This window comes from Protobothrops mucrosquamatus, unplaced genomic scaffold, assembly GCF_001527695.2.
Source record: "Protobothrops mucrosquamatus isolate PMUCROS unplaced genomic scaffold, P.Mucros_1.0 scaffold2259, whole genome shotgun sequence".
NCBI classification, from domain to species: domain Eukaryota; kingdom Metazoa; phylum Chordata; class Lepidosauria; order Squamata; family Viperidae; genus Protobothrops; species Protobothrops mucrosquamatus.
In genome coordinates, this window is record NW_015388348.1 from 75,929 (window position 1) to 101,098 (window position 25,170).

Sequence of the window (25,170 nt, forward strand, 5' to 3'; positions counted from 1 at the left end):
TTCAATAAGGCTCATATCCTATTTAAAATGTGACTTTTCATAACTGTCCCTCTGTTGCCTCACTGCATCTTCCTGAGTTTCATTTAATCTAGAACAGGTGTAGGCAACCTTGGCTCGTTTATGACTCGTGGACTTCACCTCCTAGAATTCCTGAGCCAGCATGGCTCAGCTTGGAAACCTCTCCATTTCTCCTCAGCATGGCTGGCTCAGGAATTCTGGGAGTTGAAGTCCACAAGTCATAAAAGAGTCAAGGTTGCCTATACCTGCTTTAGAAGTTCTTTGAAAAGAATAGTAGTTTGGTGATTTTGCAGTTCCCTCCCCTGGGACTGCTCAGAATCTTTTTTTTATGTTTTATTTTACATACGACCCAACAAATGCAAATCCATATGATCTGAAGCAATAATTCAAACAATGACAGAAGATGGAGGCAGTCTATTTTTCATTTTCCGAGCATGGAAATTTCTTTGTTCTTCTTTTGTAGTGTTACAGAACAGGAGGAAAAGAAGACAGTTGTGGATTGAGGGAATGGAAAAGGTTGTCTGGATGTATTCTGGTTGTCTTTTAAGCCAAGCTCACTCTTAACCTTCCCATCTTCTGAAGAAATGACAATAATTGTGACTTGTTTCTCTGCAGGCTTCCCTGATCAGATACAGTGTTGGGACTGCCAAAAGCTCCATTAGCTGGGAATTCTGGGAGTTGGGATTGGTGCATATACAGAGGGGACTGGGATAGAGAAGGTAGGAGTAGGATTGCCAAAAGATAGGTAGGAGGAGTAGGATTGCCAAAAGATAGGACATGTGGTAAGTATGGCATGCTAGGAATAAAATGGAAACCTCCCCTGAAATTGCCGAACCCCAATATTGTCTGTTGCAACAGTGGGTGACATTTTGGAATTTGCAGCCTTGTTTTTTTTCTCCAGAGATTGAATTTGGGATCATCTGCATACAAGTATGTTTTCCAGTCATGGGCATGTATGGGTAGTCCTCAACTTACAACCATTTGTTTAATGACCATTCAAAGTTACAATGGCATTGGAAAAACTGACTTATGACCATTTTTCACACTTAACAACCATTGCAGCGTCCCCACGGTCACGTGATCAAAATTTGGATGCTTGGCAATTGGCTCATATTTATGACAATTGCAGTGTCCCGGGGTCATGTGATCACTTTTGCGACCTTCCGACAAGCAAAGTCAATGGGGGAGCCAGATTCACTTAATGATTGTGTTGCTAACTTAACAACTGCAATGGTTTGCTTAATAATTATGGCAAGAAAGGTCATAAAATGGGGCAAAACTCACTTAACAAATGTCTCGCTTAGCAACGGAAATTTTGGGCTCAATTGGATCATAAGTTGAGGTCTGTCTGTAATGCCTTATGGAACCAACTCCATGTTGCTTCTGTCTCTCCTGTGATGAATTGACACTGTAAACTCCTTGGGACAGAGACAGCATAATCATGACACTATGTTGAGGTTGGGCATCCCACAACTTTTGAAGCACAAGTATCCTCCCATCCAGTAAACTGGATCACCCCTGGATTTCCTTCCCAAATACTTGGCAGCAAAACAAAACACAATTTGACCTATTGCAATATTCATGTTCTTTTTTTAAGTAATTTGAAGGTCATGGTCCATAGTAAAAGAACAAAGAGTCAAGAAATATGCTGTGGACTAGCTCTTAATAGATTAGCTATGATGGTTTGGAAAATGTGTCTTTACATCTAAAGAACAGAACTGTCCAAACTATTTCCTGTGATATTCTATGGAACTAAAAGTTGAAGAAGCAAAATAGAAAAAAGTATTGAGGCTTTTGAACTTTGGTGTTTGAGAAGACTCCTGAGAATACCATGGACAGCCAAGAAAACAAAAACCAAATGGATCATTGAACAAAATTAACTCAAGAGTTCTCACTCAAGGCACAAATGACCAGCCTCAAATTATCCTTCTTCAGACACATTATGCCAATGTTTTTCAATTGTGGCAACTTTAAGATGTGTGCACTTCAACTCTAGTGAAGAGAAGGTCAAGGGGTGACATAACAGTTTTCCAAAGCCACAAAGAAGAGGGAGTCAATCTGTCCTCCAAAGCACCAGAAGGCAGAACAAGAAGCAATGAATGGAAACTTGTCAAGGAGAGATGCAACTTCTAGAAATAAAGTGAAATGTCCTTACAGCTAGAACAATCAGTGGAACAGCTTGCCTTCAGAAGATGCGGATGTACCATCACTGGAGGTTTTTAAGAAGAGATTGGACAGCTATTTGTGTGGAATGGTATAGGACAGTGATGGCGAACCTATGGCACACGTGCCAGAGGCGGCACTCAAAACCCTCTCTGTGGGCATGCCCACCACCGCTGCCAGCAGCTCACGCAGGTCCATTAGGCCAGGGCTTTTCAACCAGTGGTACAGGTACCACCTGTGGTACATTGGCACCTGGCAGGTGGTACATGAACATCCTAGAAAAGTGGTAGCGGGGGAGGGGAATGAGCTGAACCGGTGGCAGCACCGCACAAGCCTGAGCAAGAAATGGCTGGAGCTGCAGGGCTGTCAGGGCTCAGTGGAAGCGCCAGGATCAGCACCAGGCTCCAGCTGGAGCTCAGCGCTGATCCTGGCGCTTCTGCTGAGCCCAGAAGAAGCGCCAATCAGCTGGAATGTTGCAGCATCTCCAGGGTCTTGTGATTTACATGCAGATGCTTGGCAACTGATTCATATTTATGATGGTCACAGTGTCCCAGGGTCATGTGAAGTGACCAAAACCTGCTGCAACCACTCAGCAGACTGGGGGGGAAATAAAAACCAAACACCCCTCCACCCCACCCCACCCTGCCAATCCTCAACAGAAATGCTCACAACAATGAAAACCTCGGACAGGAGAAAGAGCGCCGCCAGGTGGGCAGGCAGGTGTCTTGCTCGGCTGTGGCTTGGGGGGCACTTTTTTTCAGTGCCATTGTAACTTCAAACAGTCACTAAGCGAACTGTTGTAAGTCGAGGACTACCTGTACTTTATCACTTTTTTCCTTTTTTGGGGGGGTCATTAAGTTTTTGACACCTTGCTAGGTGACTGGTGGTACTCGGATATTGCTATATCCTAAAAGTGGCACAATGGGTGAAAAGGTTGAAAAGCCCTGATCATTAGGCCACCGGTGGCGTCCAGAGCAGCAGCCCCACCCAGCACAAAGGAGGCGAAGCAGCCAGCTAGCAACTCGAGTAGAGGTGGTAGAGCACGCCCCCAGGCACTTGCTGGCCTTTGTGTGCAGGGGCCGATGGTGTCAGGCAGCAGTCGCCCCAGCCCCTGCCTCACCTTGCCCCGTGGCAATGGACCCTCGCCCTGCCCCCTGTCTCACCCTGTAGGACAAGCCTCCTGCCCACCGCCCCACCCATCAGAGACCCCCTGGATCTCGCCCAATCCTGCCCAGCCCCCACAGGCGTCCCCCCAAGAGCAACATCGAGGTGGATACGCCCACCCCGGCCACGCCCACCTAGTCTGCCATGACCACTGCAGCTACACCCACCCAGTGGGCCACACACCCCTGCCCCCCCCCAAGGGCATCACAATGCTGATGCGGCCCTGGCACTTTGTGATAAATAAGCGGGTTTTGGGTTGCGGTTTGGGCACTCGGTCTCTAAAAGATTCGCCATCACTGGTATAGGATCTTCTCCTAGAGCAGGGGGTTGGACTAGAAGACCTCCAAGGTACCTTCCAACTCTTGTTATTCTGTTATTCTATCTTTAAGTTGTCAAAGTTGAGAAACACTGCATTATGCCAAGAGACAGCTCTGAAGAGACAACTCTGATGCTGGAAAAGGTGGAAGGAAAAAGAATAAAAGGACAACCAACAGCAAAGTGGATGGATTCATTTATAGAAGTGATGGGTGCTTCATTAGAAGACCTGAAAGGACCGACTTCTGAGGAAGGTCTAGGGAAGTCAGTCAGAGTCAACTTGATGGCACATAATCAGTAGCAGTCATGAGCTAAGCATTAATTCTGCACATTGCATTCATTCTGTTTCTTTATATCACCTTAGAAGGCTTAAAAATTGCACCCACTCACTCAGCAGCAGCAATCTTCACTTCCCTAGATAAGCCCTTGGAAAGTAGCATAATGAAAGCCGAAATGTGACTCATGCTTCATCATTGCACACAGTAATCCAATTTAAAATGAACTTCCCAGTCGCTCGGTTTTCCCATTTTATTCTCATAGAACAGGTCTGGAGGAGAAAAAAAAAAGAGGTATCCTTCCTTGCAGATTTTTTTTTAAAATAATAGTTCCTTGTAGGCAACTGCTGTTTTTCTTCCAGCTCTCCGCCATTTGTGTTATTTGGGGGTGGCAAGAAACATCTGCAAGATGCAGAAGGAGCTCTGAGCATTTGTTGTGTGTCTTGACTTGTTCAGAACAAGATTGGCCTGGAAGGGAAATAGCCAAAAAAAATAACCTTTGCCAGGAGTTCTTGGCTACTGTAATGGAGACTGTTGAGACATGTTGGGGATGTTCAGCTTCTTATTTTAGAGTGGCAGGAAGCCCCATTGTTGGTTTTCAGCCGTTAGGATTAGAAGGGATTTTGAAGTGTGCCGGAAGGAGACGCGAAACTACAAGTTGTCGAACCCTGTTTGGAAATGGAAAAAAAAACCCCACCAATCGCTCCATCGTCTCTTTACGTCTGCACAGAATATATTACAAGGCGCTAACAAGCTGATGTCAGCATAATAGGATCCTGGTGAACTACATCTCTGGGGTGTTTTCCTTGCCCTTGCATCACAGATGAGCAGATGCCTCCTTCATATTAAGGACTCAGTTTGGTGAGGTAAAAGTGCACACTTGTTTACAGCAGCCCGTACGAAAGCAATGTAGTTTGCGGTGTGTGGCAACGTACATATGGAAACCTTTCCTGGGTGTTTCCAAAGCGGAGCGCCATCCAAGGAGATGTCTCGGATCGCCTCTCCCAATCCTTGCAGGATTTGAACCCTTGCAAATGAATAAAAAGGAAAATCGCTGGCCCATCTGCAAAAAGGTAGGGGGTGGAAAAGTGGGGGTCAGGGGAAGACGTGGGGTGTGTTTTGAGGATATATGGGTCTTCAGATATCCAGCTGTAATGCAGTTGGTAGTTTTTGCTGTGTATTCAAAGAGAAAGAGCCACAAATTTGTTGGATTGTATAGAGAATCAGAGAATCACAGGGCTGGAAGGGACCTTGGAGGTCTTCTAGTCCAACCACCTGCCCAAGGCAGGAATCCTTATACTATCTTGGTCAAATGGTTGTCCAGTCTTTTTTCTTGAAAACTTCCAGTGATGGTGCGTGCGCCCGCAACTCCAGGAGGCAAGCTGTCCGATTGATTAATTGTTCTCACTGTCAGGAAATTTGTGCTCTATATCACCTCCACAACTGGATGGCTAGGAGAGAGAGGGAAGCTTGAATATTCTAAAATTTAGCACTCTGGGCCTTCACATTCAATCAAAAGCCATGTGGTTGGTGGTTCCACTTAGGTGCCTCTAAAATGCAGGTAGTCCTCGACTAACGACTATAATTGAGCCCAAGATTTATGTTGCTAAGCAAGGCATTTGTTAAGTGAATTTTGTCCCATTTCGCGACCTTTCTTCTCATAGTTGTTAAGTGGATCACTGCAGTTGTTAAGTTAGTAACATGGTTGTTAAGTGAATGTGGTTTACCCATTGACGTTGCTGGTCAGAAGGTTGCAAAAAGTGATCACATGACTCCGGAACAATGCAGCCGTCATAAATATGAGTCACTTGCCAAGTGTCTGAATTTTGATTACGTGATCATAGGGATGCTGTAACCGTCGTAAGTGTGAAAAATGGTCATAAGTCACTTTTTTCAGTGCCGTTGTAACTTTGAACAGTCATTAAACAAACTGTTGTAAGTTGAGAACTACCTGTCATTTGAGGTTCCTCATATTAAAAGCCTGAAGTTGCTAATAGCTGCGTGGGGGTAGATGAGGAATGACTGCTATTAATGTTTCTATACTGCGATGGTAAACAGAATGAACTTATAACTACTGTGGAGAATTTTGGAAGCCATATTTTTGTTTTGTTTTTTTCTTTTCTATTTTTCCACAACGTTTTCCCCTTTTTCTTGCACTTTTTGCTTTGTCTTTGCTTTCTTTCTCTTTTTTCCTCCATTACTTTATATTAATGTGCATCATGCTCCCTTCTTCACTATCTGTCAGTTTTTAATAGGTTCTAGTGTTACTATTGTTTTAATGTTTCATATTGATTTTTATTGAGTGTAAGCCGTCGTTTCTAGGTAAGATGGACAGCTTATGTTTAATTCAAAAAATAATTTAATAATAGTATTAGTTGTTCTCTTCTTTTTGTAAATCCTGTACGAGATGTTAGACAAAATCTGGTTATGGTACATCAGTGTTTCTCAATCTTAGCCATTTTAAGATGTGCGGACTTCAACTTCCAGAATTCCCTAGCCAGTATCAACTGAAAACAGGGAGCTCACTGGAAAAAAAGCTGGAAAATTTAACAAAAGTTTTATTTGCAGCTCAGACCAGCCAAGCCTGACGTAAGTCTTGCAAGACTGCAACTTTTTACAAATTCTGGTTGCCATGCCATTTGCCTTTTAGCATGGTTTAATTCCATACTGGGAATTCAGTTCTATATGTGGTAAAGTTGCCAAGTTTGAGAAATACTGACTTAACGGCAATCTGGATTTGGCCCGGAGCTTTTAAGTATTTGTAGAAACTGAACACAAAAAGATCTGAGTCTCCTTGCGAAAAAATCGCACACTTCAGCTGCTGCCTGAAAAGGCCAGACTTGGGATTTTCATTAGTCATATTTTCCACTCTAGTGATATTCAGAGCACAGCATATTTAGATTATCCTGACTTGCAAGCAGGGCTGTGAAGCAACATTTAACTGCAATTGTTCTGGGTGTTAATCCTCCTAAAGTAGCTCATAATTACCTCACAATCTTAAACCCTCAATACATAATATCAGAATTCATAATAGCATCAATACATTAGTTATCTGAAGTCTTCTGAAAAGCTATTAGTAGTTACAGGTAGTCCTCAACTTACAACCATTTTGTTTAGCAACTGCTCCAGTAGTAACTGAACAGTAACCAAAAACGGTGACTTATGACAAGTCCTCACTCTTATTACCATTACCGCATCCCCATGGTCACATGATCAAAACTCAGGTGCTTGGCGACTGTCACGGGTTTATGACCGTTGCAGCATCCCTGGGTCATGTAAAATCAGAGGCAATTCTCTCAACAACTGCCTTGCTTAGCAACGGAATTTCTGCTCCCAATTGCGGTCATAAATCGAGGATTACCTGTTAGATGGCTTTCACGCATATTTGGGACAGAGCAAACAGGGAACACCTTTTGATATAAGTACGACCCCCCTCCCCCCCCACACATATGTTTGAATGATTTAATATTAACTGTGTAACATGCTTTGCCCCCCAAGGCAAAATTAATTTACCATGCTGCACGTAAGATGGCAGTTCTGGAAAACAGCCAAGAAGAGAGATCCATGCCCAGATGGTTTTTTTCCTTCAACCCACCCCACATCTCCTCACGTTATGGCTGTCAATCAACTGGGATAACCAGTGATACTGGTTTTTCTGCTTTGACTGACTGAGGATTGAGCTGAGCTGAGAAGACAGGAAATGTTAAATGCACAGCTCCTATTAAAATACAGGGAATATACCCATTAATTATTTAAACAGCCTCAGGATGCTGATTAAGTCGCATTGGTAGATTCTCTGGCAAAATCTATTCAGCGATTGACACTTAAAATATTCCAATCCATTTTTCCTCCTTCGTTGGGTTTGTTGGTTAAGGCAGGGTGCCAAACTCTGCTGGTGAAACTTATTTAGGTTAAATGCTTAGGGTGGGGTGGGAACTGACTAGCAAACCCCAATTCTAAAATTCCCTTGATTAACCCTTTCAGCAGAGGTTGTTGGCAGGGGCCTTTGTCCCCAATAAAATTAATCATTAAGAAGAAATGCTTCATGTTCTCACAAATCTGTATTTAAGATTTCTTATTGGAAATTTTTGAAAAGTTTTGTCATTAAATCTACATTGTCCATATCCTAAAGAACATTAGAGTCTGAGCTGAACTCCTTGAGATTTCTGATAACTAAGTATAATACATATTTTGTAATAAATTAAGGTGACATGCTGCATAAAAGATATGTAAGGATTTTTTGTTCCAAATTGAGATCTTTGATAAGAAGGCTAGTTCAGTAAAATGTCCAATTAAAGCAAAGCTTTGCTCAAGGACAATTAAGAGTATAAACTGTTAAAATAGTAATTGTACCACACCCAAAATCTTTCTGTATAATGGATGCGTGCATAGTTCGAGGGAAGTATTACTGAACACAAATGACAGTCTGGAATCTGCCTGGTTTGATTAATGTTATGTTCACATATTTTAATAAGTAATAAGTGTATTTTTAGAAAGCGGGAATCTTCACATAAATAGAGCAGTGGATTCTTCCCCCCCCTTCAAATGAAGCATCTTCCTTAGCATGTGATCAGATCCATGATTGTATGTAGTCAGTGCTCAGTAAACATGGAACAACATTTTCAGTTATAGTAATTATATTTTAAGAGCCCAAGAACCAAGTTTTGCTGTTTTTACATCTTGCCATTGCCTTGGAAAAAGAGGGCATTTAAATTTTTATTCCCCAAAAAATAATATTAATTTTTATCTGCTACTTTCAGTGCCTCTTAAAAGTTGGAAACCTCTATGCTTAAAGCTAGACCAAATCTTGGCAACTTTTAAAGCTTGTGGACTTCAAGTGCCAGAATTTCTCAGCCAGCATGAAGCTGTAAAGGAAGACTAAAATTCATGGTCTCTTACTTTCTAGTCCAGATCTTCCCTGCTTCACCAAATTGGCTCCCCAAATATTAGCAGAAGATTGTTATGTCATATGGATTTTAAAAGGGGGGGGGGGAAAGAACAGGAAGATTCCAAAAAACTCAAGAGATTTGGCTTGACTCCAACTTAACTTATGTGATTACTGGACTTCTTTACAAAGCTCTCCATTGTTCAGCTTCAAAACCCACAGGAAATCTTAGAGAAAGGTCTAATGTTGGGAAAGGTAGAAGCAAAGAGAAGAAATGACCAACAATAAGCTGGATGGACTTGGTTACAGAGGAGATGGGCGAACCATTTCTTGACCTGTGTCTTCAAATGCAAAATACAGTATATTGTCTTGCCACCTGGATACAAGGTGCCACCTTGCACATTTTCCCCAGCAACCATTAAAGATAAAAAGGAGAGACGCTGACTATATTTGTTCTCATCCATGGCCTATACAGTTAGTTCTCCACTTACGACCACAAGTGAGCCCAAAATTTCTGTGGCTAAGCAAGAGAGTTGTTAAGTGAGTTTTGCCCCATTTTATGACCTTTCTTGCCACAGTTGTTAAAAGTGAATCACTGCAGTTGTTAAGTTAATAACACAGTTGTTAAGTGAATCCGGCTTCCCCATTGACTATGCTTGACCACATGATCCCCGGGACACTGCAACCGTCGTAAATATGAGTCAATTGCCAAGCATCTGCATTTTGATCACATGGCCATGGGGATGCTGCAACAGTCGTTAAGTGTGAAAAATGGTCATAAATCACTTTTTTCAGTGCCATTGTAACTTTGAACGGTCACTAAACAAACTGTTGTAAGTCGAGGACTGCCTGTATTGTATTCCTTCTTAGTCTGATCCATCTTAACATCTTATGCCTGGCTTCCAAGGTTTTCACGCAAAAAAACCAGAAGGCTGGAAGGAATGAGAGGAAAATGAACGAACCTAATTTTGCATTCCCACAGTGTGGACAGCGGCCCATCTCATTTCCATTCTTTTAGCGAGTGGTTAGTTTCAACAGTTCCAAGAAGGCTCCTCACACATTTGTACTACTCAGGTGACCCTGAAGACACAGATAAGCCTCCAGGTAGTTTTAATGACTCTCCAAAAGAATGCAAATGAACAGCTGTCTGCAGGGAGTATAAATCTTCCCATTTCCCCACCATCCAGTCAGAGCTGAAGAAGCTTCTTGGATGAGAAGTGAAATGCCTTCAAAGAAAAACAAGGAAGTCCAATTGCCTCCTGAAAAAGCACCTTTGGGACAGCCATGACCTGGATGACTGAAAATCTCCATATACAAAAGAGAAACTACAGGAAACCCTCAACTTATGACTGGTTGCTTTAGTGACTGGTTGTTTGAAGTGACAACAGACCCTGAAAAAAGGACGTGCAACCATTTTCTGAAGTTCTGATGGTCGGGCCACCCCCACTGTGATCACATGGCTCCATTTCAGGTGTGCTCAGCTACCAGCCTGCATTTACAGCCACGGTCGCGTGACTGCAATTCATGGTGCTTTTGCCCCAAACCATGTTTACTTCCAGATTTTGGCAAAAATACCCCATGGCAAACAGTGGGTTCATCTAACAACCACAGAGTTTGTTTAACAACTGCAGCATTTGCTTAATGACCATTGCAAAAAAAATATCGTAAAATCAGATCAGACATGTGGTTTACCTGCTTTACAAATGTCATGACTTAGGAGCATAATGGGCAGGCTCCATTACAGTTGTAAATCAAGGACTACCTGTACAGTAAACCATGATGGAAGCTCCCTGCGTTAGTGGCTTAATCTGCCTGTAAAACAGTACTTTCCAAAAACTTACTAGTCCACAGAATTCTTAAATATTTAATATTTAATAATAATAGTAGTAATAGTAGTAGTAGTAGTAGTAGTAGTAGTGATAGTAGTAGTAGTAGTAGTAGTAGTAAAGTTGGAAGGGACCTTGGAGGTCATCGAGTCCAACCCCCTGCTCAGGCAGGAACCCTACACCATTTCAGACAAACAGCTGTCCAGTCTCTTCTTAAAAACTTCCAGTGTTGGAGCATTCACCGCTTCTGGAGGCAGGTTGTTCCACTGGTTAATTGTTCTAACTGTCAGGAAGTTTCTCCATAGTTCTAGGTTGCTTCTCTCTTGGATTAGTTTCCATCCGTTGCTTCTTGTCCTGCCTTCAGGCGTTTTGGAGAATAGCTTGACTCCCTCTTCTTTGTGGCAGCCCCTGAGATACTGGAACACTGCTATCATGTCCCCCCTCGTCCTTCTCTTCGTTAAACTAGACATACCCAATTCCAGCAACCGTTCCTTATATGTTTTAGCCTCCAGTCCCCTAATCATCTTTGTTGCTCTTCTCTGTACTCTTTCTAGAGTCTCAGCTGGAGACACCTTAATTCTCCAATCTGTTAAAGGAAACAATGATAGGGGAACTAGACTACTTAGCAAACAAAGCACACACTGCTCTGCTCAGCAACAGCACACACTGCTCTCTTCAGATTCTTCTTTTTTACAAACAACAAAACTGGAAAACTTTGGCTAGATTTCCATTCTTTGCTTTGTACCAAAACAGGTTCCTGCAAAGTGTTTTTGACTAGGCCAATCCAGGAGCTCACGCGTGCAGACATTGACTCGTTTTCCCATTTTTCTGGATAGCAAAGAAACCAAAAAATGTATTTCAGTTCGACCTAAATATTTGCAAGAGGAGCTGTTGTGGCAGCTTCCAAGCCAGCTACTAATAAAACCCAAGGCACAGGCTCAGAACTAACACAATGAAGCTTACAGACTGAAGGGCACCAATTTTGCTAAGATTTTTAAACAAGGAAATGGGAAGAATGAGGAAAGCCACAGGCAATTAGGATGTCATGTTAACATTTCCCAGTGTTTATCTGTACTAAATGGAGAAACAGAAAAGGCATTGCAGCTAGTCTCTGGCCATCCATTTAGCATTTATAGTAGCGCGGAAAAGAAGGACTTATAACAGGTCCTTGCACTAATGATAGATACAGCATCCCCACGGTCATGAGATCAATATTCTGGCCCTTGTATGGCATGTATTTAAGAAGCTATTCTCCAAAGCACCTGAAGGCAGGACAAGAAGCAACGGATGGAAACTAACCAAAGAGAGAAGCAACCTAGAACTAAGGAGAAACCTCCTGACAGTTAGAACAATTAACCAGTGGAACAACCTGCCTCCAGAAGCGGTGAATGCTCCAACACTGGAAGTTTTTAAAAAGAGACTGGACAGCCATTTGTCTGAAATGATATAGGCCAGGATTTCCTGCCTGAGCAGGGGGTTGGACTAGATGACCTCCAAGATCTCTTCCAACTATTGTTATTGTTGTTGTTATGCATTATCCCAGGTCATGTGACCTTCCCAGCCAGCTTCCAACAAGGAAAATCAATGGATTCACTTAACAATTGCAAGTGATTCACTTAACCATGGCAACAAAAGTTGTAAAATTGGATGCAACTTACTTAACAACTGCCTTGCTTAGCAAGGGAAATTCTAGTCCCAGGTCATAAGTCGAGGACTACCTGTGTTAAGCAAAAAAAAAAAAAAAAAGGTTGGAGGCCTAATTCCCATAAAGGCAGAAAACCTTCTGCCTCAACTGCAGGGCATCAGGTCCAGGATGGAAACTCTCTTGCTTAGCAACAGAAATTTTGGGCTCAATTGTGGCCGTAAGCCGAGGACTAACTGTACTTTTCTGCTACTCTTAACATCTGGGCTCCAGCCATCTCTCATATGAATTCAGTGGAGAAAATATAGGCAACTAGAGGAATTCAGGGATATGACAGGACCACACATCTCAGCCAGCTAAACCTGTAACTTGTCCAGGAGTCATCTTGCAATTTTAGGAAGCAGCCTTTAAGTCAGATCTTTCATCTCTCTGGCCGAGGGTCATCTGATCAGCCTTCTTCACCCGGACGCCTCCTAGCCACACTGGAGGATAAGTGCTGTCCAAACATACTTAGAGGGACAGACTGAAGAAGATCGAGTCTCCCCAATATCCTTTACATCAGGGGTCTTCAAACCTGGCAACTTTAAGACCTGTGGACTTCAACTCCCAGAATTTGGAATTCTGGGAGTTGAAGTCCACAAGTCTTAAAGTTGCCAAGTTTGGAGACCCCTGCTTTACATCTTCAGTAATCTCCCTGGGAAATATTACTGGTTGATCTTGGGTACAATCCTACTCTCTGTGCTTTGAACTATAGGTTGGAAATATAGATAGTCCTCGAGTTACAACTGTTTGTTTAGTGACCATTTGAAGTTGCAAAGGCATTGAAAAAGTGACTTATGGCCATTTTCCACAACTTAGGATCGTTGCAGCATCCCCTGCAGTCAAGTGATCAAAGTTCAGTTGCTTGGCAACTGACTCATATTTAAGATGGCTGCAGTGGCTCGGAATCATGTGATCACCATTTGCGACCTTCTGACAAGCAAAGTCAATGGGGAAGCCAGATTCACTTCACAACTGTGTTACTACGTTAACAACTGCAGTGATTCATTTTTAACAAGAGAGGTCATAAAATGGGGCAAAACTCACTTTAACTGCATTGCTTAGCAACAGAAATTTGGGGCCCAAATGTGGTCGTAAGTCAAGAGTAGAAAATGTTCAGCAGTTTGTACATAGTTCAAATTATAATTTGGACCACGTACAACACACAAAGTGCTGCTCCTGGCACAGAATCTGAAAGAGGAATGTTCTGGAATGCACAACGTGTGGATCAAGAGCAGCATTGCCCCCCCCCTCTCTGTCTTCCTCAGCGAGGATTAAAATGGCATTCTTTCCTTCGTCACCCTGCTGGGTTGATCTTTTATCCTTCCTTTCTTGTGAGGAATTTGGTCTCCTTCCTAAAAATGATTCCGTAGGGTAAATAAGGCCGAGAGGTGGCCTGTAGTTCAAAGCCATCTGTCATGGGGCTTATACAGAGATTGAATTTGGAATTGCCCTAACCCCCCCCCCAAAGATTACAATGTCATAGCCTGGAAATGTTGCAAGGAACCGTGAAGATCATCTAAACCAGGGGTAGTCAACCTTGGCTCTTTTATGACTCGTGGACTTCAACTCCCAGAATTCCTGAGCCAGCTTAGCTGGCTCAGGAATTCTGGGAGTTGAAGTCCACGAGTCATAAAAGAGCCAAGGTTGACTACCCCTGATCTAAACCAAGGGTAGAGAACGATGATTTGTGTCCTTTTATGATTTGTGGACTTCAATGCTGGCTTCATGCTAGCTCAGGAATTCTGGGAGTTGAAGTCCACAAGTTATAAAGGGGTCATGGGTCCTCACCTCTAATCTAGACCAGCCCTCCATCTGGGGCAAGAATCCGCTACTGCTGCACTCTTGTCGGATGGCCATCTGGTCTCTGTTGAAACTCGACCTGCGATGGATTGAGCTTGAAACATTTTTGATTCTTCACAACTGAAAGAATAAAATAAGCGGGGAGGTCTGCTACACGCACGCACATACACCCAGAGGTTGCTTTGAGGCAGACAGGGTTGAGGGTTTTAATTGTGTGCTTATTGTGTACGTCTTGGCAGGAAAGAGGCTAAACCTACACCAGAGGTTTGTTTCAGCTTTAATTAAAGGGGAGGCTTCAAGCTGACCTGAATTAGGTGATTTATTTTCTCCTCTGCCTTTGTTGCTCAGCTTCTTCCTCCACTAACTGCCATGTTGCCTCCTTTCTCCGAAATACGTCTCCCCAGGCAAAAAAAATAAAAAAATAAAAAAAGAGAGTATTAGTCATTTAGGCCAGGAAAAAGGCTAAGAAGAAGAAGAAAAAAGAAAGATCAGTTAAAAAACCGATTTCTTCTAAGCATTCATCAGCAGAGCAAGAGAGAAAACAAGCAAAGGATTTTAACTTTTGGGCTATTACAGGTAATCCTCAATTTATGATGACCACTGAGCCCAAAATTTCTGTTGTTAAAGCGAGACATTTATTAACTGAGTTTTGCCCCATTTGAGTTTTGCCACAGTTGGTAAGTGAATCGCTGCAGTTAAGCTAGTAACAAGGCTGTTAGGTGAATCTGGCTTCCCCATGGATTTTGCTTCTCAGAAGGTGGTAAAAGGTGGATCACATGATCCTGGGACACTGCAACCGTCATAAATATGAACCAGTTGCCAAGCGTCTGAATTTTGATCATGTGACCACAGAGATGCTGCAATGGTCGTAAGTGTGAAAAATGGTCGCAAGTCACTTTTTCAGTGTCGTAATTTTGAACAGTCACTAAATGAATTATTGTAAGTCAAGGAGTACCTGTATTGTTTTCGAATGCCTTCTAAGTAGTAATTTGGGTGGCAGTAAGATTTGCCGCCTCCTCTTCCTCCTCCCATCTCCCTTCTCCTTTTTCTCCTCTTCCTCCTCTTCCTCCTCCTCTTCCTCCCTCCCACTCAAATTACAACCCAGTATAATCTCATTTTGACCTAGAGGCAAGAATCTCAAATCCTGAGTTGCTTTAGGAAAGGGCACAATTAGTTATTCTGCATTCCCACATAATTTCTGAGCACTACATGCTGATCTGAGAGGTAGCGTAGTATAATGGATATTATTCAAGTTGGGTCAGGTCAGTTAAATCCTATACATGTTTGCGGTTATTTGCACCTGTGTAAGAAATTTGGCAGTGATCATTCATTGTGTAGATCAGTGATGGCGAACCTTTTAGAGACCAAGTGCCCAAAAGCCGCCCCGCCCTCACTCTGCCCCTGCCCCGCCCATCCGCAGAGCCACCCACCACCTCCACGGCCCACCACAGCAGATCGCCCAGGAGGCCCTGCAGCGCCATGGTGGCCACGCCTTCCACCCACGCTCTATAGCATCATCTGCGCATGATGGGGCGCGAGGGTGGAGTCTTGTCCCTGCTGCCCGGCTACCATGTTCTTGGCTGCGCTGCTCTTCGCAGGCCGCACCCGGGGGCGACTCTTCTCTGGAAGGGCTACTGGTGAGGGGGCCGCGGGGGGAGGCAAGGCTGGGTTGATGGCGCATGTGCCCACAGAGAGGGCTCTGAGTGCCGCCTCTGGCATGCGTGCCATAGGTTCACCACCACTGTTGTAGATAGATTCATTTATTAGATAGATTTAAATGTGTTTCACATACACTCCAAAGGCTTTGCTTGAAGAGAACAGAAGGCAGATCGTAACCTTCTGATAAATGTCCAGATAACTTAGACAACAAATTATTGTAATCATTCTCATGACTAGAACAATTTCAAATAAGCTATTTTTATTATTAGGCTAGCAGAACTAAAGAAAATGTTCTCTGAAATTGAATGTGTTAATGTAACATATAAAATAAAGGGTTTTTTTTCCCCTCAAATGTTTTAGGGCAGCCATTCTGAGAGTGTGGTCTCAGAAGTCCCCAAAACTTTTCATGGGGTCCATGAAGTCAAATATTTTAAAATACCCCAAGAGTTCATTTCTAATACCGTAAATATTGATAGATGTAATCTGCATAAACCAGAGTTCTGTGGGGTGCTCAAGCATTTTTAAGAACATGAAGGGTGTTTGGAGAAGGAGTGGTAGGGGGGCAGAGTCAAAAGAGGAATCAACCTAAAATCCCTACATAGCCACGAGCGGATTAAATCCAAGCTTCCTTGAATCCCATGGACCATTAGCTAACTCCAAGCAGATGCTAATCATTAATTGAGAAGACTCCTGTGTATCGGCTATTTAGCAATAAATCGGTTTAATTGGACCTTCACGTGTGGACCTGATCTTTCACACTTGACAAAGGGTCCTGAGATCAAAATGTTTTGAGAACCACTGCTTTAGGGCATCCTTTCCACATGGCAGTCATGAGGGCATGCTCTAAAGCAGTGGCCCCCAACCTTTTGGGCAGCGGGGACCGGTTCCGTGGACAGAGGTTTTTCTGTGGACCAGAGGGAGTGTGGTTTTGTGTGCTGCCTGCATCCTGCAGATGGGGCTTCACTTGTTTGCGCGGTCCAGTTGCTGGTATACTGTGGCCCAGTGCCGGTCCACGGACTGGGGGTTGGGGACCTCTGGTCTAAAGCAAGGATGGGCAACTATGTCACTTTTATGACCTGTGGACTTCAATTCCCAGGAATTCTGGGAGTTGAAGTCCACAGGTTATAAAATTAACATCGTTCATTGCTATGGGCGATTTGCACTAGTGCTGTTTGAGGCTCCAGATAGCTATAAACCATCTTCTCCTCCTTTCCCATGACCAGAAGTGCACCCTTCCACCACCGCTCTGATGAACGGGGACAGTTTGCACGAGAACGGCAAGGAGGAGACCAGGCAAAATGACCACGAAGATCCAAACCATACAGACGACCAAGAGGTCATCGTCATCCAGGATACTGGTTTCACGGTCAAAGTCCATGCCCCGGCAGTAGAACCCTTTCCCCTACAAGTGAGTATTTCTGCAAAGCCGTTTGCTCTAACTTTCTCGGCAAGTCCCAAATCCTGATGAATCATCTGTTAGTCTGCCAGTTGACTTAGCAGTTATTGCCTCAGATTCCTCTTCCCCATCCTAGTGCCCTCCAGATGTGTAGGAACTACAGACGCTAGATTTCCTAGCCAAATACATTGGCATTTCCTAGCCTGAAATGTCATTTGAGATGGGATTCTGAATTGATCCAGAACTAAGCTTTAAATTTGTTGCATGGCTACTTGCTGTTCCAGATGGAGTAATTGCAGAATAAATGAAGCTCTGTTTGTCTATGGCAGGGGTAGGCAACCTTGGCTCTTTTATGACTCATGGACTTCAACTCCCAGAATTCCTGAGCCAGCTATAACTGGCTCAGGAATTCTGGGAGTTGAAGTCCATGAGTCATAAAAGAACCAAGGTTGCCTACCCCTGGTCTATGGAGATTCTCAAATCATCCAGGTCCCAGTTGTTCCAAAGATGCTTTTTCTAAAAGGCAACTGGACTTTCTTGGGTGTTTTTTTCTTTTGAAAACCTTTCGCTTCTCCTTCAAGAAGCTTCTTCAGTTCTATTTAGCTTTCTCCTAAAGTAGGCTTCTATTTAATTTTTTCAGGTATTCTTCAAAGAAAATGTATGAAAATGTATTCCACCCATGGTATGGTGGGCCATTAAATACACAACCCCCCTTCTGGGTCACTCAGTAATCCTGCCAAATCCACACTTTGCTTTCATCTTTTTCCTCTTTTAAGGACTAGAAACAATCTGAAAAGTTTGGGCTTCTGCAGATGTTGGCTTCTTTGACAGTTCTGTTTACACAATCTTCTGCAGTTTGGCCAAAGTTCAAATAAGTGAGCAAGAGAGTAAATAATTCTCCCCCAGGTTAAATTCTTCTAGAGCGGTGTTGGAACTGATTGAATGCATTTTATTAGAAAAAACAAGAAAGGCTGCATTTGGGTGGTGTGACATGTTGAGGATTTTCTATATAGTAGGCTTCAGAGGAAAGATTGAGGCATACACAAACATGCTGGCTGGGGAATTCTGGGAGTCGAAGTCCACACATCCTAAAAGTTGAAAAACACTAGCGTGTAGACCATTCTGAAGAGAGCCAGTTTGGAGTAGTGGTTAAGGCACCAGGCCAGAAACCAGGAGACTGTGAGTTCCAGTCCTGCTTTAGGCATAAAGCCAACTGGAGAATCTTGAGCCAGTCACTCTTTCTCAGTCCTAGGAAGCAGGCAATGGAAAACCACTTCTGAAACTTTGCCAAGAAAACTGTAGGGACTAATCCAGTCGGTTGTCAGAAGTTAACACTGTCTAAAAGGCACACACACACACATACACACACATGCATACACACACAAAGACACACAACATCCATTCTTTCAGAGAGCTTATTCACACATTGTGTTAAACCATGGTTTATTTAACAAGCCACAGTTGACTAGGTCCATCAACATATGAAGCTATAAAACCATAACAGCCAAGTCTCTATAACATTATAGGCAAAACTAAACAAAATATATTGCAATTTAGGAGGAGAGCCGGACACTTTTTAAAGCCATTGTGTAATTTTGCACAGTTTAAGTATTTTGGGGGCCAAACTATTGCAAGGTCTCCCATAAGGACCATTTTAGTTAACTTTTTAACTTTAATTTATGGCCAGTGGATAATATCTAATCTAGGCCTATTGTGGCTGATTTGTTTCCAACTCTGATGGAGCAATATGTGTGATCCAAGCCAGACCAGTACATTGAGTTGAATGTCCAGAGGAGCCAAATCAAGCCATCTTATGTATTCTTCTCCACTATATTTTCCTGATCCAAAAGTGGTGGATCATCATTTACAGAAGGAATCATATCCTTGTTATCTGCATTTAGAATTCTTCCTCTTCTGTAGGATTTGAGATAAAGACCATATCTCCTCCTGTTTCTGCTTTCTGAATTAACGTGATTATTCCTTAGCTTTTTTTGACAGTTGCTTTTAAAAAAAGTATTTTATTTAAATATTCCACCTTTTCTCCAAGAACTTTATTATTCAGGCAAGTGGCTGAGGAATTGGGGGCTTGATGTCCACATATCTTAAAGTTGCTAAGCTTGAGAAATATTAGTTTAGTAACTTGCTTACCCGTAGTTTTCTTAAGCTTGGATTAAGTTTTATCCTTCACTTTTGTAGAGAAGATCTGATTTCAATGTGTGTTTTGCTTTGAATGCCTGCATTGTATATTTTGAAAACACTTTTCACATGCCCTGTAGAAATCCTAAAGGAAAACTGTGACCCTCTCTTCTCTCATCTGTTCCCTGCTCTGCCAGGTGTCCCCCCAAGAGATGGTTCAGGAAATCCACCAAGTTTTGATGGATCGTGAGGATACCTGTCACCGAACATGTTTCTCTCTGCAGTTAGATGGCAATGTTCTTGATAACTTTGCTGAATTGAAGACCATTGAAGGCTTACAAGAAGATTCAGTATTGAAGGTAGTTGAAGGTAAGAACTGATATATAAGGAGTAGTTGGAAGAGTTGTTATCTAGGGCACGGAACATGGAAGGAAAGATCCTTCCTAGGAATCCAACTCTAGATGGTGTCTCCAGATATCGTTGATTCCAAGTATGTTGGCTTGGAATTTTAGGGGATCTGGTGTATCTGGATGGGCCATTTTAAAGAAGGTTGCTATAACATCTGGTATCAGGGGGCTCTAGCATGTAGATGTTCTTCTTGATTTTTAAAAGATGGAATTGATCAACAAAAGTCTTAAAGATATCTAAGACTCAGGAAAAGAAAATGTGAAAAGAACACAACAAAAGGAAACATTGCAGTCCAGCAGCTTATAGCGGCATTTGCAATAGTTTTTAAGTATTAAATAAATCCATGCAGAATATGGATTTATTCTAGCAGTGTTCCAATATCTCAGGGGCTGCCACAAAGAAGAGGGAGTCAAGCTATTCTCCAAAGCGCCTGAGGGCAGGACAAGAAGCAACGGATGGAAACTAACCAAAGAGAAAAGCAACCTAGAACTAAGGAGAAACTTCCTGACAGTGAGAACAATTAACCAGTGGAACTACCTGCCTCCAGAAGCAGTGAATGCTCCAACACTGGAAGATTTTAAGAAGAGACCGGACAGCCATTTGTCTGAAATGGTATAGGGTTTCCTGCCTGAGCAGGGGGTTGGACTAGATGACCTCCAGGGTCCCTTCCAACATCATCATCATCAGTAGTAGTAGTAGTTTGATAAAGTAACTTTGTATTTGTAACTTACAACATTAAGTGGCGTATCAGCTTTAGTTGTTGCTCAATTGAAGCTGATGCACCCAACATTTTTAATATTATCCATTTTAATGTTCCTTTTGAATATTGCATTTTAGTTTCAGGTATCATAAGTCATGTTTTTTTTTAATGTGAGTAGAAAGATTGGGAATTAGTGTAATAAAGAAACAAGAGAGCTGAATACAGATAGTCCTCGATTTAAGACTATGATGGAGCCTGCCAAGTACAGTCATAAATCGTGACAGTTGTAAAGTGGGTCATCACACAACTGCCCCAATTTTATGATTTTTTTTGTGGCGATCATTAAACGAATGCTGTGGGTTGTTAAGTGAACCCATTGTTCGCTATGGGAGGTTTTTGCCCAGATCATCGTAAATCACGGTCACATAACAGTGGGACACTGCAAATGACTGTAAATGTGGGCCAGTTGCCAAGCACCCAAAATGCAGTCACATGATCACCGGGGTGGGAGCTGGCCATCAGAACTTCCGGAGCTCGGTCGTAAGTACCTTTTGGGGAGGTCTGTCGTAACTTCGAATGTTTGCTAAGCAACCTTTTGTAAGTTGAGGACTACCTGTAATGAGTTTTTGTTTTGTTTTTTTAACTTTTGTCTACTCCTCTGCATTCCCAGAGCCATATACAGTTCGAGAAGCTCGGATACACGTCCGTCACGTCCGTGATCTCCTCAAGAGCCTTGATCCCTCAGATGCCTTCAATGGTGTTGACTGCAACTCGCTGTCATTCCTCAGTGTCTTCACCGATGGGGACCTTGGAGGTATTGAGAAATGGGTGCTTCTCTGCTGAGAGGAACTGTCTTGCTTAGTCCTAAGCCATTGGGGTTTTGATGCAGTTCCTTCTGATGTGGCCCGTAGAGAAGGCAAGCCTAAGGCAGAAGCATTCGGTAGCTTTCCAGGCTGCATATATGCCTTGTACCCTTGTAAGGATAGCTTTACTATAACTTCATCAGCCAGAGCTGTTTAAAATTAATTCTACAAATTCTGGCTGACTTTAAATTCTTACCAGTTCTAAAAGCATAACCACCTTAAACCTCTTTTAACAACTAAGTCAGCAAAAATTTATTATCAAAATTAGGTTTTGTTGATAATCCGTGAAAAATTATGATGGTATAGGCTGCAAGTAGCCTCATATCACCACCCTTGAGGGCCTCCCCCAAATTCTTCCCAACCTCGCAAATCTTGCCAAGGAGTGCCAGAATCTGGTGCAAGTTGTTTTGAGTGGTTTTCTTTTACATTAAAAAAAATTGACAACTTAAATTCCCATTTAATTTGGAAGGCTTGCAGACGACAGCGATGGTGATGTCCATTGTACTCCTGTGATATGCTGGGTTGCTGATCTCTGGTTTATGCAGTAATACAATAGCGTTTAAGGCAGGGGTAGGCAACCTTGGCTCTTTTATGATTCGTGGACTTCAACTCCCAGAATTCCTGAGCCAGCACCCCAACCTATCTCCCCCACCACCACCAGCTAGGTCCCTGCAAGTAGGGCAGGAAGCCACCACGGTTCTTATGAATGCAGAATGAGGAAGAATTGGGGAAAATACATCACTTATTGCATACAATTCAGCACCCTAGTGTCACCTCTACCCCATCCCTAACATGAGCCTTGGTCCCGTTCTTTTTCCCTTTTAATCTATCCAACTTCCAGATTTGGGATGCAGGGAACAAAAAACCTAGCCCGCATATAGAGATCTTTTTCATGGAGAGGTTGATTTTGAGACTATGCAAAGCACTGCTTACGAAGTGATTAAAGTGCATGTCTAAAACTGCCGGCAGAGATATCAAAGCACCGAGCCATCCCGTGCTCTGCTTCCCGCCCTACTTGCGGGGACCTAGCTGGTGGGGGGGGAGGAAGAGATAGGTTGGGGTGCTGCAGTGTCCCTGGGGTTGTTCGTAAGGGCGAACGTTGCTCAACTTTGTTCATATGATTGCAGTGGTGCTGCAGCAGCTGTAATTTTGAAAACTGGTGATATGTAGCTATTGGGATGGGGAGGTCTGCCCTAACTGCCAGCAGTTGTTAAGTTGTAAGTCATAAGCTGAGGACTACCTGTATCAGAGAATGAAGGTTTTCTCCCTTTTCTTTGTGAGGGCCAACTTTCCAGTCCTCATGGTCTCTTCTTGGAAGTGTGAATTGGACCACGGATGACAAGATGAAGTCATTTGTCCTCTTTTCTTAAGTTCACCTGCATGGCCTACCCTGATGATGCTAATACCTTTTTTTTTTTAATCTCCCACCCCTCTCCTATGTTTTAATTCTAGACAGCGGCAAGCGGAAGAAGAAGGGTACAGAAATGGAGCAGATTGACTGCACCCCTCCTGAGCACATCTTACCCGGGAGCAAAGAGAGGCCGCTCTGCCCTCTTCAGCCTCAGAACCGAGAATGGAAGGTAGCACCCGTAGATCTGCAAGTAGGGAAGCTGGTCGTCACTTCCAGCACTTGTTCAGAATGCCTCCTTCCACTCCCCTGTCTCCTCCCAAATAAACCCCACCTTTTTCAGTATCCCACGCCAAGGAAGCCAACAAAGAGGCAGGCATTGCTTGGTCAGAAGCACCGTGGGTATTTCCTATATAAATTCCAAAGGAAAAAGCATTGAAACCAAGACTACCAATGGGGACCAGTCCATACAGTAATGTTATTTCTGTGTATTGTACAGTATATCATTTGCTGGTGGAGAGGGAGAGAGAGGGAGGGAGAGACAGAGACAGACAGAGAGAGAAAGAGTAAAATGGAAGTAGAAATCCAGATAACCCATCCTCCGGACGCGCGATTCCTAAAAAATACAGGAAGCAATTTTCATACAGAAAGTAGTCCTTGTTTAGTGACCACTCATTGTTTTGCTAAGGGTCGGGGGGGGGATTGGATGTCCGGGCAATTTGTTCTTTGGGATCCAGAGACAATAAGCGCATCAGTAAATAAAGGGATTTTAAGCTTCATTATTACCTCAAGCAAACAGATTTAAAAACATGAAAGCATATATATACCGAGAAAGTTGAGATAAAAAATCTCTTATAAGGAGCTCCTTAATAATGACAGCAGAGATATTCCCAAGGATGGCCACTTTCCTCAACATCCAGAGCTAGGCTCCGTGCAGAAGCTCCTCAGAGAAAATAACAACCACCCCAAGGTTTTTATCAAAACCAGGCACCATGACCTCGTGGCCCTGTTATGGTCAGGAGACTGCAAGACCTGCCCCTGGCTGGCTGGCTTGCACATGATTCTGGGATGGGAATTGAAAATCTGGGACTTTCACAGTAAGGAAAGCTTTGCCGCTGCATGAAGGCTCCTCCTTTATTCAACAAACAAGAATAAAGAAAGCAGGTTAGCTCAGAATGAGTTCTAAACTTCTAGACCAGGGGTAGGCAACCTTGGCTCTTTTATGACTCGTGGACTTCAACTCCCAGAATTCCTGAGCCAGCCACGCTGAGGGGAAAGGGAGAGGTTTCCATGCTGAGCCATGCCAGCTCAGGAATTCTGGGAGTTGAAGTCCACGAGTCATAAAAGAGCCAAGGTTGCCTACCCCTGGTCTAGACTTTAAATTTGAAGGAGAAATCAACAATGGTTTTCCACATTGCCACTACTACACTCATTTGGTGAACGTTCAGTTATAAGGGCACTGAATGAGTGAGATTTATGACCAGTCCTCATAGTTGCGGCCATCGCAGCAGCTCCACAATCGTGTGATCTGGGCAAGTGGCAACTCGTTCTGAATTATGATAGTCACAGCGTCCCGCAGTCATGGGATGACCATTGGAGACTTTCGCTACTGGCTTCCAACAAGCAGGGTGTCCACAGGAAAGCTGGCAGGAGGTTGTAGATGGTGATCACGTGATTGTGGGATGCTGCAACTACAAAGGATTCGTCCACAAACAGCATCTTAAGACAGCCAGGACTGCTGTCATACGTTGGCATGGTCACTTGATGTTGTGCCGTACAGCCGCATCTCTTAATAACAGAATTCCCAGCCCCGATTACCATCGTTAAGCAAGGGCTTCTTGTACCAAGGCAGGTCATTCGTCAGCCGGTTCACAATTGGCTGTCAAATCATAACAGCTTGTCTTGGTCTTGGATAAGGATTTTTCCGAGTCCAGCTTGCAGCTGGTTTGCACTGACCTTAAGACCCACTGCATACAAAGTGTATTCCGGCTGCCTCACAAGGATTTTCCAGCAAGAAGAAACTGCATGAATACCCCAAAGCTTGGACCATAAGAAAGGCCGAGCGCAAAAGAATGGAGGCCTTTGAACTCTGGTGCTGGAGAAGGCGGCGGAGGCGGTGAGCCTCGGCGGCGTCGGCGGCGGTGGCGGCGCCCCCGGAGGGGCCGTGAGAGTGTGGGGGCCAGCCTGAATGCCATGCTGTGGCCTTTTCCATCTTCGGTGGCCGTGGCGGCCTTTTCCATCTTCGGCGGCCGCGGCGGCGGCCACGGCGGGGGCGGCGGCCTTGGCGGCTTTGACGGCGGTGGCGGCGGCCTCGGCGGTGGCGGCCTCGGCGGCAACGGCCTCGGCGGTGGCGGCCTCGGTGGCGACGGAGGGAGCCCTGCCGGTTTCGGTGGCGGCGGCCCCAATGACGGCCTTGGCGGCCCCGGCGGCGGTGGCGGTGGCTTCGGCGGTGGCCTCGTTGGAGACCTCGGATGGCCTCGCCGATGGCCCCGACGACCCGTGGGTGATCCTCTGGCTTTTAAGAATCTGA

The 25,170-nt window shown here is 43.8% G+C and overlaps 1 protein-coding gene across 1 annotated transcript in view; it reads left to right on the forward strand.

Annotated features, from left to right (window-relative positions):
- CLUH (clustered mitochondria homolog) overlaps positions 1 to 25,170 on the forward strand; it is a 93,673-nt gene that overhangs the window by 17,362 nt on the left and 51,141 nt on the right. Inside the window, exons 3-6 of the mRNA XM_015824500.2 lie at positions 17,013 to 17,197; positions 19,519 to 19,690; positions 21,100 to 21,243; positions 22,745 to 22,872. Of these exons, the coding sequence (XP_015679986.2) occupies positions 17,013 to 17,197; positions 19,519 to 19,690; positions 21,100 to 21,243; positions 22,745 to 22,872 (629 nt within the window). The remainder of the gene's footprint in view (positions 1 to 17,012; positions 17,198 to 19,518; positions 19,691 to 21,099; positions 21,244 to 22,744; positions 22,873 to 25,170) is intronic.